This window comes from Heloderma suspectum, chromosome 14, assembly GCF_057233095.1.
Source record: "Heloderma suspectum isolate Gila_16-S chromosome 14, 16-S_ref, whole genome shotgun sequence".
Taxonomy (NCBI): Eukaryota; Metazoa; Chordata; class Lepidosauria; order Squamata; family Helodermatidae; genus Heloderma; species Heloderma suspectum.
Genome location: NC_139471.1, coordinates 24,768,840 through 24,782,960, shown reverse-complemented (window position 1 = coordinate 24,782,960; position 14,121 = coordinate 24,768,840). Strand labels below are relative to the sequence as shown.

At 54.1% G+C, this 14,121-nt stretch overlaps 1 protein-coding gene across 11 annotated transcripts in view; it reads left to right on the top strand.

Moving 5' to 3' along the window:
• The window catches only part of EXD3 (exonuclease 3'-5' domain containing 3), a 193,064-nt gene that overhangs the window by 113,550 nt on the left and 65,393 nt on the right, over window positions 1-14,121 (top strand). For 4 of the 11 annotated variants that reach the window (XM_084820582.1, XM_084820579.1, XM_084820584.1 and 1 more), the window contains one exon: window positions 4,466-5,021. The exons of the other annotated variants lie outside the window; for them this stretch is intronic. In XM_084820582.1, coding sequence (XP_084676708.1) covers window positions 4,466-4,924 — 459 coding nt within the window. In that variant the 3' untranslated portion in view covers window positions 4,925-5,021. Of the gene's footprint in view, window positions 1-4,465; window positions 5,022-14,121 lie in introns of those variants that run through there. 11 annotated transcript variants of the gene reach the window in all.

The window sequence follows — 14,121 nt, the reverse complement described above, 5'->3', positions numbered from 1 at the left end:
ATTTTCTGAGTTCCCAGGGTCCCTCTCCCTGTGCGATGCTCTGTTTGTGTGAGGAAGAGTTCTCACGCTATAAATACACTGTCAGCGATAAGGGAAAGACGGGGGGGGGGGCAGGCATGGAAATAACCCTGCTTTAGGAGCAAAATATTTTTTTGTTGCTGCTAAAAATGTGTGGGTATATTCATCCTCTCTTGGCTTGTGGTTTAAAGGGGCAGAGGGCTAGAGAGCAACCCATGGAATGAACCAGGGCTCCTAAGGCCTCACGTTTTGCAAGAGTTTTCTGCCCTCCAGATACAGAGGAGCAGCAGAGGAGGTGGCGAGGTCGCCATCCATTCATCCTAAACCTGCATGTTGAATTGCAGAGAGTTGTGGAGACAGGGAGAGAAATGTCCCAAATTGAACCTCTGCTAAAGGCAGAATCCTTCCCCACTAGCTGCTCACCCCCACCCCCTCATGCCCAAAGAAGAGTCAAGGTGCAACGCACAGGGTGCCTCAGTGGGAGAGCAAGCGCTTTGCCTGCAGAAGGTACAGAGAGCAAAATGCTGAAGATAACTCATGCAAGTGAGCCAAGCCACATTCCCTAGGAAGGAGACACATATGCACACCGACTGATCACTATCGGTTGAATCTGCACTTGATCCTACCTCCCCACCCATCCCCGAATTTGTTTTTAGGGCCAAAGCCCAGTCCTAGAATGCATGAAGTAATTATGTGGGAGAGTTTCTGAGCACAGACCAAATCATATTTTCCCTCCGCCGCTCAGAAACCAGAGCTCCACACACACACAGCCCAACCTGTCTGGGATTAGGACCTCACATGTTTGGGCAGGGCAGGGGAATGTCTCTGGGCACCATCGTGTGTGACCCTCACGCAGATGTACTCTTGCTGGAAAGCCCAACAGGCCAGTGGTTTCCCTACACACGTATTCAGAGCAAAAGTGGACCTTGGCACAACCTTCAGGTATAGTGGCAAACACGTCTTTTCTTTCCATGAATGTCGAGCAATACGACAATGGAACCGATTACCTGGGGAGGTGGTGGGCTCTCCCACACTGGAAGCCTTCAAGACGAGGCTGGACAGCCATTTGTCAGGGATGCGCTGACTTGGATTCCTGCACTGAGCAGGGGGTTGGACTCGATGGCCTTGTAGGCCCCTTCCAACCCTACTATTCTATGATTCTATGATTTGTGGGGAAACCCTTGGGGTGGACGAGACTCAATGGGCCAGGCCAAGAGGGCCTGAAAGGGCAGGGCTGTAGCTCAGGGGTTGAGCCCCTGCTCTGCACGTGAAAGTTCAGCATCTCCCGTTACAAGGACTGGGCAGCCGGAGGTGGAAAGGAGTCTCTCTGCCTGAGTCCCTGGAGGGTTGCTGCCAGTTGGCACCAGGTTGGGGAAGGCTTTAGTAGGCAGCCCTGGGCTGGATCAGGGAGTGGTGGACTGGTGACCCCTTGCTAGTTTTGGAATGTGATGCTTTTCCTACCTTACCGGCACCACCTGTCTGAGGGGAGCTTAGTTCCCTGCTGCCGTTCTTGGCCTCAGCCTCCCTTCCATCATTCTAAAGCCACTGGCTGTCTTCAGCAGCGCTCCAGCTTTTCCAGAAATGCTTGTCTGTAGCCAGCACCTTCGACCTGCTGCACAGTCGTGTTCAATCGCAGCTAATTAAAGGGGGTTGTGGGGGTGGAACCTTGGCAAGTTCAGTGGGTTTCAAGCCCTGCCCACTGCTGGCATGAAACACCCCCCCCCCGGTTCCCCCCGAGGGAATGAGGCCCTTGCTATGCAAAGGTTCCCTACCCCTGAGCTGAAGGATAAATGGCCTGGCTGGAGCAGGGCAGCTCCTGGGTTCATCGGATGGCCTGAAGGAACTGCATGCTGCCCCCACCTCAGAAACAGGGATTGCATGCTGCCCTCTCAGCTCCGTCGTGACCCCTGGGGAGGTCTTTTGCTCCCAGAAGAGGTCATTTTGGGATGTCCTCTCCTTCTCACACAAAACGTGGGAATACAGACCACCAGTCCCCAAGGGTGACCTGCCAGGGGCTTGGCCACCCCTCCCCCCTCGCCAGGCAGCCAGTGAAATCGGGTGCCTTATTGAGTCCCTGGTGGATCACCTTATGTGGCTGGTGTGCGTGTGGGGGTGGGGGCGGTGAGGTGCCCAGACCTGCTCCACTGTCCCCTCCTCCAGACTCCTTGCAGAGAACTCCAGGCTTCCATCCTCCCTCTCTCCCCGCTATCTCTCTGCCGGGCTCGCCACAGAGGTTGGAGCTGGCAACCTCTAAGCAGGTGCCAACGGTGGGCAAGGGGAGAGCTTGCTGGCCTTCTCCCAGCAGCTGGGCATTTCTTGCAGGCTGCTGCCTGGGCCCAGAGGTGGCTGGGTTGTGGCTGCATGTGGTACAGCCCATGCCCTCTCCGGTGCCCCCTTCCCCGGCTCTTCTTTTGCTTGCTGAGGAGCAGTCCTGGAGACCCTCCAGCACCTTCCCCAGAGCGGGGGAAGGCCTGAGCAGCCTTGCTGGAATAGACCCTGGGCAGCGGGCGGTCCAGCTACTCCAGTCTTCCACTTCTAGCAGAGGCTGCCCCGGCGCTTCAGGGAGCGTCCCAAATGGGGCACAAGAAAGTTTTCTGTCTCTCACCCCCCCCCAAAGTTGAGAAACAGGCGTCCTCTGAACATGGAGGTTCTGCTAAGCTGCTGTGGCTGAGAGCTCTTTCTGAGTTTGTCTAATTTTTCTTAATGAAAGGAAACGAAACGAGTCGCTTGTCCCTGCATGGCCTGGCCTTCAGTGTGATCTTGCGTACCAGGTCAAGATCAACTCCCTTTTCTCAGTCTTGAACCTTCACAGGGTGACCCCTCAACGTTGCATCATGAGAGAGGGACAGAAAGGTCTTTCCACAGCATAATTTCTATAAACCTCTGTCGTGAGCCCTCCTAGTTGGTTGTCTTTTAAGCTACCCCTCCCATGCTTCCACTTTCCCTTGTCGGGAAGGTCTCTCCACCCCCTTGCCCGTGTGTGGGTTTCACCGGGCGTGTGCCTCTTGGCCCCTTGATATCCAGCGGGCTCCTCTGTTGGGGGCCGGGTTTTGTGCCGTTTGCACTCAGGTGGGGCCTTCTTAATCTGCCCTCCTTAATCCTTTGGTTTGGATTGTCTTCGCACTGGACCTGGCAAGGAGACAAGAATGTCGATGCACAAAGCAAGTGGGTGTGAGGAAGAGGTCTGGGGGGTGGGGGTGGGGGGCGCTCCTGTTTGAATGGTGAGGGGAAGGGCAGGGTCTGGCGCACTCCAAGGTTATGGCCTCAGGACTCTCCTGGCCATGGCTCAAAAAGCGTGAGAGCCCGCCAGACACAATAACACCAACAACGTCAATGCTAGGAGTCACTTCCTCTCTGCATTTGTGGGGCTTTGTGCAAGCATGGGCGGGGTGGGTGGGAGAACTGAGTGAGGATTAAGGGGACTGGGTGGGCTTTGAGCTTACCAGGAGGGCTCGAGAGCATCAAAAAATGTTTTACCCACAGTGCCTAATCCCTGGAGAGGTTTTTGAGGGCTTTGCGTGTCTGGGGGAGAAAGGAGAGTTGGGGGTAAGGCAGCCTTGCTTCCTCTCTTTGATCCCACCCTGCTTTGTTTCTTAGTCAGATGCTGATGCTGATGGGCCTGAGATGCAGGCCAGGTGGAAAGACCTCTTGAACTGGGGTGACTTGGGTCAGTGGGGGATCCTGTTTCCCAAATGTTGGATGGCACGGAGACACACCTTTTCTAACCTAAAGCTTCGTTCTAGCATCTGAGAAAGATTTAGAGAAAAAATACACCCCACCAGGGGAGCCTCCCCCTCCCCTACACCTTACCCCAATGTTTCCTTGTTGCAGGTCAGGATGTGTCTTTTGACTGGAAGAAGGGAAGCCCAGAACAGTGACTCCTGCAGAGATGCAGTGGGAAACCTCCTCTGAGAGCAGGTTCTCAGGAGTGTTCCTCAGAACTCCTGTTCTGTCAGGAGTGGCTCAGTGACACATTGCACCCAATGCAGATTTGCGAGAGAGCAGTGACTCATGCAGAGACATGGTAGGCATTCTCCCAAATTCTGCAGCACGGAAGGAAAAAGCAATATTTTCTCATTCTGCATAATTTAAGTCTGATTTCTCCAGCCAAAAGAAGGGACAAGTGTAGGTCTTTTTCTAGAACCCTTGTCTTTGATTGCCGGGGATGGTTTACTCCAGGAATCTTTCAAGCCCTTTGGCCTGTATTCTGAACTGTAGAGATTGCAATGGGGAAACCAAGTTGTATGGATCTCTGACATGATTATAGTTATTAACTTTTGACTGTTCTTGGAATTACATATTGAGCCTATAACTCATTGCCATCAGCTATATGATACCTGGAGTATTGTAACCCTTAAGTTTTGCTATGAGAGCTAAGAAGCTTGTCTATGAAATCTGATTTGCTAACACTAAAAGTTCTCACCATTTTTTTGATGTTTTGTGTTAGTTTGCCAGGATTTGTTGTTCCAAGAGATGGGCACATGACAACAAGGAGCACTGCAGAACACAGAGAACAGCCTGCCTGCTAATCATTTCACATCCTCTTCAGCTTTTCCACTCTGGTTTCTACATTGCCCACTCATTCATTCATTCATTCATTCATTCATTTTTTCATTTCATTTCTATACCGCCCAATAGCCGAAACTCTCTCCCATGTGTTTTCGAGTTGACTGTCATAACCATAAGGGCTAGAAACGTGTTTTCTTTAAAAGTACACAAGTTTGCACTTTTCAGGAACCTTGAATTCTACAGGAAGAGAGATTCTAAGGGGGAGGGGGTAACGCTAGCTCCATATGTAAATCTTGACTGCAGTGTTTTGGGATTTTTTAAAAATCCAAAACTCATTTTATTAGTCCCCCCCCTCCCGCCCGCTGCTTGCCACCTTGCACATGCGGCTTGTAACTAATAAGTAGCTTAGTCCTGGGATGTATATTTGTTGTTGGCCTCTGGCCCTGTTGCTGCGAGCCAGATTAACCTTTTTGTATATTTCTGCCCCAATAAAATCTCATTTATTAGGCTTGAAAGGATTAGCTTGCCATCAGCAAATGTTGGGGGAGAGTGAGTTTTTGCTGAACGTACACACACAAGCACACAGAACCGATGACAGCGTAATCTCCATCAGCGATAATGGAAATGCACAGGCGTGGAAATAAAAGACCCCCCTCCCCGCTGCTGAGCGAGCAGGCAGCACTTAGCTGAGGCTGAATGTAGAGCGGAACCCAGAGGGCTTGGCTGGCAAGAGGATGTTTACCTTGCACGTTCTGACCTCAGTGATGTCATGCTTCCTCTTTGGGAAAAGGTGTGTGCCACCGTCCCTGCAGAGCATCAGGGAGGATGTGGGGCTTATTCGCAGCCAGGGAAGGGGGTGACCAGAGGGAGGGTCTGGTCCCAGTGCCTGATTTTTAGATGTTCAGGGCCCAAGCCTGGAGTACCTGACCTGGTACTGCTGAGCATGGTCAAAGTGCCTGTTGTGGGAACTGGCTTGTTGGATTCAAGCCAAAGGCCCTTCTAGTCCAGCGTTTGTCTTCCTCCAGAGGCCAAACCGATGCCATGGAGAGATCGGGATCCAGCCACAAAGGTTGTTTGTCCCCAGAGGTAGATGGAAGCTCCATTTTGCTATCTAAGAACTGTTGATAGACCTCCTCCGTGACTTTCTCTGCTCCCCCCTTAAAGCCATCTAAGCTAGCGGATGTCAGCACATCTTGTGGTAATAGATTCTGTATGCCGAATTGCACCTTTTCCTCTCCTGAGTCGCTGGTCTCAGGTCCCATTGTTGAGCTTCAGGGAGCTTTCTGGGAAATGGCCTTAGCGGGACTTTTCTAGGAATCACTGCCATTCCCACACCAGCCTTCATCAGCATCAGCAGGTGTTAAAACCACACACGAAACAGCTCTATTAACCATGTGATCGTAGACATGTCTACTCAGAAGTACATTCCATTGTTTCCAATGGGGCTTGCTCCCATGTAAGTATGTGTAGCAGCCTTCCCCAGCTCTGCTGACTGGGGGATGCTGGGTCTGTAGTCCCAACACATCTGGAGGGCTTCAGGTTGGAGGAGGCTGCACAGGGATTCTCACCCAAGCATAGTATTCTTTTTTAAAGAAGTGGAAGGGAAAACCCACCTTTTAAACCACTGTTTGAAAAGTAATTTCTTCACGAATACATTCACAGTAAGAAGAGACAAAACTTTACAAATGGACAGACACACACCTCCCCAGATGCATTACGTTGTGAATAACAGTTACAACCATGGAAAAGGGCTGGCCAATAATACTTTGTTTGGGATGCCAAAATGCCCTGGCTCTCTTTCCCATGCTGAACGTGGCTAAGGCCAGTCACCCTAGACCCTGGGGCTCGATCCTTGGCAGCATTTGGGGGGGGGGGATGTTCTATTCAGCCTTTTGTCTTTCACCATTTTGCAAAGAGTGATCTTGCAGTGTGTAAAAGACAAGTTTCTTTATCTTTTGACACCACTACTGACCTCTAAGTTTGAAGCTGTCCCTTCAGCTCCCTCCCTCCCTCCCTCCCTCCCATCTCCAAGTTAATTCTGTGAGAGTGTCCATGCCATAATTTGCCAGTGGTCCCTAGATCCTTGGCCCACGAGTGGGTTTACCTGCTCCTCCTTGGCCCCAGGAAAACATCACCAGGGCCTAGAGGCTGCCATGACAATTCCCCCGTTAGCCCAGACATTGCTGTGGCTTCCCGATGGATACCGCCCCCCCCCCCACCCTGCCCAGTGTAGGGCTGCCAGCAGCTTAGCTAGAGCGGAAGTGCTTGTAAGTAAACACCGGTGCAGTGGGATTGGGAGCTGGGAAGTCCGGTGCAGGGCCCTGGCCGGATGCAGCCTTTGGCCATCCTTTCTCAGCAGGGCTCCTTCCTGCCAGGCAGAGAAAGACTTTGGCCACAGTTGCCATTGTAGCAATTCCTCCTGAGCACCAGCAAGCCAGCCCTTCCCTCGATAGCCCTTTGCTGGGAATACCCTTCCCATCCTTTCCTGGGGCGCCACCCTGGGAGCGTCCATGATGCCCCAGCTATGCAGGCAGGGCCATGTTCCCATGCTGGGGCCAGGAAACAGAGAGCATACTTGTGGGACAGCAGCCATATTTTGGCTGGCTTGAGAAAAGGACTGGGCGCAAGTGCTGCTGCCTCCAGGAGGACAGGTCTGACCATGGCTGCTTACTGTGGCAGCTAAATGAGGCCTCCATATACAGGAGCAGTATACCTGTGGATGCCACCTCCTGGTGACACGGAGGGGAGAAGCTTGTGAACTTTCCAGAGGCCACTGCCTGGCCACAGTTGGAAACAGCATGCTAAGCTCTCTGAATGTCTGACTACTCTAGAAGGGCTCTGGGTTCAAGACCGGAAGTGCAAGTTTGGTCCTTCCAACCCCTGCTGGCCTTTTGTGCCCCTATCCGAGGCATCCTGAGCTGCCATCACTCGTCTGCCCAGAAGCAGAGCAGCACTGCGGGCTTCCATTGTGGTCTGGGAGTCGGTTTATCAAGCCTCCAACTCTCTTGGGCAGAGAGAGGCCTCCTTGTTGTAACATGTACTGTCCAGCTGTGGGCTATATTCTCTTTATGCCAAATGTAATCCCAGACCAAGGGTGCTCAGTCTGCAGGGTTAACCGAGCCAGCCTAGGAATGCCACGGGAGGCCGGAGTCTCAGGTGGAGGCATGTGTGTGGATGGCTTTTCGAGGAAAATGATGTCAGGGAAATCATCTGTCAAGCTATTAAGTTGCAGCCGGGTTTTCTGACCAACTCCTGGCTCTCCAATTTTCATCAAAGCTAGAACAGCCAGTTAGCCAGGCAGGAAGGGAAGGAGGTGGGAAGCCTTGCAGAAGTAAATGTCAAGAAGATTCTAAGTCTTGAACAACATGGAGCTATGCAGGGCCGCCAGACCTCACCCCACAACCCCTGGGAACCATAATTAGCAACTCCTCTGGCCTTGGAGATCTTGGGTGGAAAATGTGTTTTTCGACCTTGCAAAGGAGTTGAGTCTTACAAGGAGCTCTGATTGGGCATAGGTGCTCAAGTCTTGCAAAGCTTGTTTTTTGTAGTCTGCAGATGAACTGAGTGGTGTTGCCATCTGCAGGCTCACTTGCTTGAGCCATCTGCAAGCATCACAGTGCCTTGCTGGGAGGTGGAGACTTCGGAACGTGGTTCTGAAGGGCCCAGATTGTAACCCCCTGAGCACTGGGCTGCCTGGCGAGGAAAAGGCTGGATGGGAGGAAGGGCAGGTTGCTGGCTGTAGCTGCTGCAGTCATAAACGAAAGGAAGGAAGTGGAAGAGACGGGAAAGCTCTGGAAACCTTCCAAGGGGGACTCCCACCCCTCCCTGGGCATTTCTCGACATCCCTGCTGGAGCTGGACATTTCCCAAGCCCTGAAGGAGGGCTGAGGTTGCTTGCAGGTGCTTGTTTTCACCCCAGCCGTGGCCCTGGGGAGCAAAGGATGCCTCAAGAGCCAAAGAGCGCTGGAGAAATTCCTCTCTGCTTGTTTATCCCCAAATCTGGAGTCCAAGGGAGCCGTTTCTTCCTTCCCCAAATGACTGGCAGGGGTGGGGGTGCAGACTGTGCCACAAGCACTGATGTGTGCGAGCTAGGCTGTTGTGGATGGGGAAGGCCCTTGGTACCTTGAGAAGGAACTCTGCAAATGCTCAGGAGCACTCTCCTCTTTATCATTGCTGAAAATGTTCCAGGGCTCAGTCTTGGCGCAAACCTCCTGCTTGTGGCGCACTGGCCATGCCCGTGGCGTGGCCTCCGCCCAATGCTGCCACAAGAGCCGTGGGGAGAGTCCAAGGCACAGCCGCAGCCTGCCTACCTGCCTCCCATTCCAGCTGTGCGAAGGCATCTTGTGGCAGTCAGCACAAGCAGAGCCCTGATGCCGGACCGGAACAAAGGCCCAACGGGTCCAGCATCCTGTTTCCCCTGATGGCCAAGCAGAAGCCCCCCGGCGGTGAGAGCAAACACCTCCTTCCCTGCTGGTCCCCCAGCAACTGGCAGGTGGAGGCATGCAGCCTCTGAACATGGGAGCTTCTGCTAGCCATTGCGGCTAGTAGCCATTGCTAGACTTCTCTTCCTCCTCCTCGGATGAGTCTGGCTAGCCTTTTTCAGGCCATCTAAGCCCGTGCCCACAGCTGCGTCTTGTGGCAGCAAACTCCATCCATGAGTGAGGGGATGAAAAAGCCCTCCCTTCAGACTGCCCCGAATGTGCTGCCAGTGGATGTGAGCGCGTGCGCACCACCCTGACCCCCAGCACATTCTTGTCTAATGGGGGATGGAGAAAAACGTCTCTGTCTTCATTTTCTGCACACTGTACATAGTTTAATAAAGCTCTCTCTTATCTCCCCTGGCCTGTAATTAGGGCCTGCAGACCTGTTCTCTTCTACAGGCTAGCCCCGTTTTCCTGTTTCCTGTTTCCTTGGCTGTCCCGATCAGCAGCATCTTGTCCTGTGGAGCGAGCAGAACCAAATGTGGGAAGCAGGCCCTGGATCCCATCCCGATCTTGAAGATGTCGAGAACAGGGCCTAGAACAGGGCCTTATTTGGGCGAGAGAATCCCTGCCTCCAGCCACTGGGAGCTCTTGTCCAACTGGTTCCTTTTGAGCATCAGGGGACGAAAGGTCCAGTTGCTCTTTGGCCTGGATCCCAGAGTGAAGCACTGCTCTGTCTGCCTATCCTTATCGGGGCTCTTCTCTGCTCAGCTCCAGCCTTGGGCGGCACCGTATCTCTGTCTCCAGTGTGGGGCTTCCCGCCACCATGTTAAGCCGCTCACCAGGAAGCTTCCACCAGAGGAGGAAGGCTGGGGGTGGGCGCCAGTCCTGAGGTGGACACGTACAGCCAGGCTCCCCTGCTTGTTTCCTGCTAAGGCAGCCCCCGGCTTGAGGAGTTTGGACCTCTTCCCCCTGCTCTCTCCCTTTGGAGGCAGGGTTTGAGGGGTGCGTGTGGTGGGATGCAGTGGGCACCCAGCACAAAGTGCAAAATGTGGCATGGGACACAAATGTCAGCTGTCTGAGAATCCCAGTTGTTACCTATTTTCAGTCAGGTTTCTAGTGGTCATAATGAGGCGACGATGTGCATGTCAGCGAAGGGATGTTTGGGAGGGCGAGCACTGCGCCTGTCGAGATCTCTGAAGCCAGAGGAGTCTCTGGCCCACGGGGCCGCGGCTCGGCTGCCCCGCAGAGCTGCTGGCGAGGGCGGGGGTGCGCGCCACCTGGGAACACAGCTTCTTTCCCCCATTCAGCATGGCTGGCGTGCCAGGTGTCCCAGGGCTGTGTTCCTGGCAGGAAGAACTCCAGCCCACAGCAGGCCGGCATGGCTGACGTTTTGGCCCTGCCCCTCTGCCCTTGGCCCCGCCCTGGAATGCGCCCCCAGAATGGAGTGTGGCTCTCAGGCAGAAGGAGACTCTGCAGCGGGGGGGGGGCAGGGAGACCAGGGGGCTGCTCCGAAAGCTTTGCAGGAAAAGTCCCCTTTGAGGAGGGGTTTGCTGGAAGGAAAAGCTGCTGGTGCAGCTCCAGAGGTGGCCTGGGATGGACGTCCAGGCAGAGGGGGTGCTTCCCCATCTCTGCGGTGAGGGGGCATCTTCCCTTTGGAGAGTTAGGGGCCTCCAGGCCACAGCCTCTGTGTAGCCACTTGCCCTGTTGCCTCTTGGCAAGCAGGCATCACCTTCAGGCAAGTAGTGAAGGGCATCTTGACAGAGCTGAGTTCATCTTTTCGGCCACAAACGACTTTGGTATGTATGGCCGGTAAGACCGTGGATGGGCTAGTCGAGTTATTTTGCAAGGCCAATACTCACCCACAGCCCTGAATGTATACCAGCAGTCCGGTGGATTTGGGGCCTTCTGAATCCTGAGTTCTGGGGCAGGAGAGCCATAGTGAGCCGTCTGTTGCATCCTCTGTGCACATTCCCTCTGCAGAGTCAGATGGCAAAGGGCAGCTATTTCCAGTTCCCTCCCCATGAACCTTTCTCTAAACTTTTGAGCGAAGCAGACCAAGAGTCATCCCCAGCAATGGGGTTGTGTGAGGGGGGGTTCATGGAAAATTGGGACCCCGGAGCTGCCTCCGATGTGATGCTATAGATATAAATGGAACGGAAAATGGCTTCAAACCAGGAAGTCTTCTGCCGCCTGCAAAATGTTCCCACAGGCCTGCCCCATGGCTTGACTCTTTGTCCCCAAAGAGAAATGGGCTCTCCTGGCCCTGTTTGTGGACATCCCAGAGGCGCCTGGGAAGCTGGTTCTGCCAGACGCAGTGGGCCACTTTGCTCTCTCCAGACCCAGGGCTCTTCTGAGGGCCTTTTTGGTCATGAGAGCTTGGAGTGGAGCCTCCCTGCTCAGAGGCAGTCCACCTCTGAGTACCAGATGCTGGGCCAGGCTGTTCCTACCCTGCGTGTGGGCAAGTCTGACATCAAGGGCCAGTATGGTTGGGCCCCTGCCAAGGGCCCACGCCCCAAGAGGGGCCACTGAGAAGAGCCCTGGAGCCACGCCTCCTCTTCCCTGTCGCAGGCTCCGCTGGCTCCGGCCCAGGCAGCAGCGTGGGGGGAGCAGCAGCAGGCGCCAAGGCCCCTCATGCCCTGGCACGCTCTGCCTGATGAGCAAGCCGGGGGTGGGAGCCCTGGCAGACCCTCCAGCTCCCGCAGCCGGCACTGCCTCTGGGCTCCACGGAGGCACAGGGCTGGACACAGCAGGGGCGGGCGCCAGGCTCAGTGGGGCCCCCTTGGGCTGGCCCTTCTTCAGGCGGCTCTTCTGTTCCTGTGTGGCATGGCCATGTCTGTAGGCGGCGGCAGCGGCGCTCCCATGCCGCTGGGGCCCCGGCCCCTGACACAGGCCACCTCGACAGGCCCCGTTCCCTGGACGCAGACACGGAGGGAGGCCATGGCAGGGCGAGCAACTGACGCTTGCATGGAGTGGGGCAGCCCGAGCCAGCCCGAGCCAGTGCATGGAGTGGGGCAGCCCGAGCCAGGCCACGCGGAGAAGGCGGGTTGTGAGGAGGGAGGCGGCACTCCAGGCATGCTCAGGGAGGGAGCTCCCAGGCCGAGGGGCAGCGAGGGTGGACCGGGTGGGTGGTGCTGTTCCAGGAAGCAGGCAGCCTTTGTTCAGATGAGAGCGGGAGAACTGGGGGGGAGGAGAGGCCTCAGGCCACGAGAGAAAGTGGGACCAGCGGCCGCACTTATAAACCGCTTGTCACCCAGGAGGGATCCCAGGGCGGGATGCACAACATTAAAACAAACAAACACATCCAGTATAAAAGCCATTCATTTACACACTAAACAAATTAAAACAGCTCTTCAACCAGCAAGCCAAACAAAAACACACAACAATCAATTCCATTTTAAAAAAAATAAAAATTTAAATCATAGAATCATAGAATAGTAGGGTTGGAAGGGGCCTACAAGGCCATCAAGTCCAACCCCCTGCTCAATGCAGGAATCCAAGTCAGAGCATCCCTGACAAATGGCTGTCCAGCCTCGTCTTGAAGGCCTCCAGTGTGGGAGAAATTTTACAAATAGTTGTAAAATTCTAACATGTAAAATGTTAAAGCACTTGGGTGAAAGGGAACTTTTTTAATTTGGCGACAAAAAGAAAACAAAGCTGGTCCTGATCGTATCTCCATTCGGAGAGCATTTAAAAATACCTGGCCGGTGGCGGGGCCCAGGGCTGGATTGGGCTGGCCAGGGATGGTGCATGGGGGTTGTGATGATGCAGTCCCACCGGGACCCTGCAAAGCAGCAGCCTGGATCATCCGGCAGGAATGTCATTCCAAAGGGAACATTTCGAGTCCCGATCTGGCATGGGAAAATATTTTATCAAAGAGAGTTGGGACGATATGTGAAAAAAAGAAAAGAAATTAGATATCCAAACATGAACCCTTGACATGGGTCGTGCAGAAGCTCTATTTTTGAGGGGGTGGGGGCGCCAATCGCTTTCACTAGTTCTGATCAGCATGTATGAAATTAGTAACTTGCTGCATGGGATTTCTTGCCTTGCTTTTGAGGAACGTGGAATTAACTCTCTGAATTGCAGCATGGACCCAATCTGGAATAGCCAGGACTTCTCATTTCCAGGACTCTTCAGCTTAGTGAAAATTTGGGGGGAACGCTGGAAGAGCGGAGGTGGATTAGCTTGGCCTGGAGAAGTTGGGGCAGGGCGGCGAGCCGCTGTAGAGGGGCAGGAGGGTTTTTAGTGGAGGGGACCTGACTTTAAATCTGTGCTTAGCCATGAAGCCCCACTGACTGACTTGGGCCAGCCACACACTCTTGGCTGAACCTACCTCACCAGGTTGCTGTAAGGGTAAAATGGGCTGGCCCTCGTGGATGCAGCCACGAGGGAGAGAAAACGTGATGTGACTCAAATCCTAGGCCAGCATTGACCTCAGATTCTACTACAACCATGTCATTACGGGGAGGCCCTCAATGGGCTGGTGACACTGATACGGCACTTAGAGAGCTGGTAAAAAAGAAGAAAAAAAATCCGAGGCAGGGAGAGAGAATTGATTTCTAGATGGGAGACCCCTCTTTTTTTTTTTTTAAGTTCTCTCTGCCTTTGTTAGTTGGGGCCGTTAATTGCTTGTAAAGCAAAAGGGGGGGGGGGCTGTGGGCACGTCCTTCCTCCGCTTCTCTCTGGCCATCTCTTTCGTGAATGCCAGCGCCTGCACTGTCTTCATGCTGCCCCCGCCCCTTCCCAGACTTTCTCTCCCTTTTGTCCGATCGCAAGGCCCTGCAGAACAGAGCTGCCTCCACTGATAGAGCTCTCCGTTCCCACACTCATAATTGCCGGGTCACGAGAGGCACAAAAGACACTGCTGTGCTCCGGGGACGTAGCGGTGAGGGGCGGGAGGGATTTATTTCCAGCCTGGCTCCCCTGGTATTGCGTTGGAACTTTCTCAGTGGAGATGACACCCTCCCCCCGCCGCAGTTTCTCATTGGCTAGTGCCCCCCCACCACCACTCTCTCTTCTCCCAAGGGCCTGGCCATGGCTGCACACCCTCCTCCTGGCATGGTTATCTGCTACTTATTATGGGTTAGGATGCAACCTTCGATTGGCTCATTGGTCAGACTACCCTTCCCCAATCTCGTGCATGCCAAATGTCTTGGAGGGCAAGCCCCATC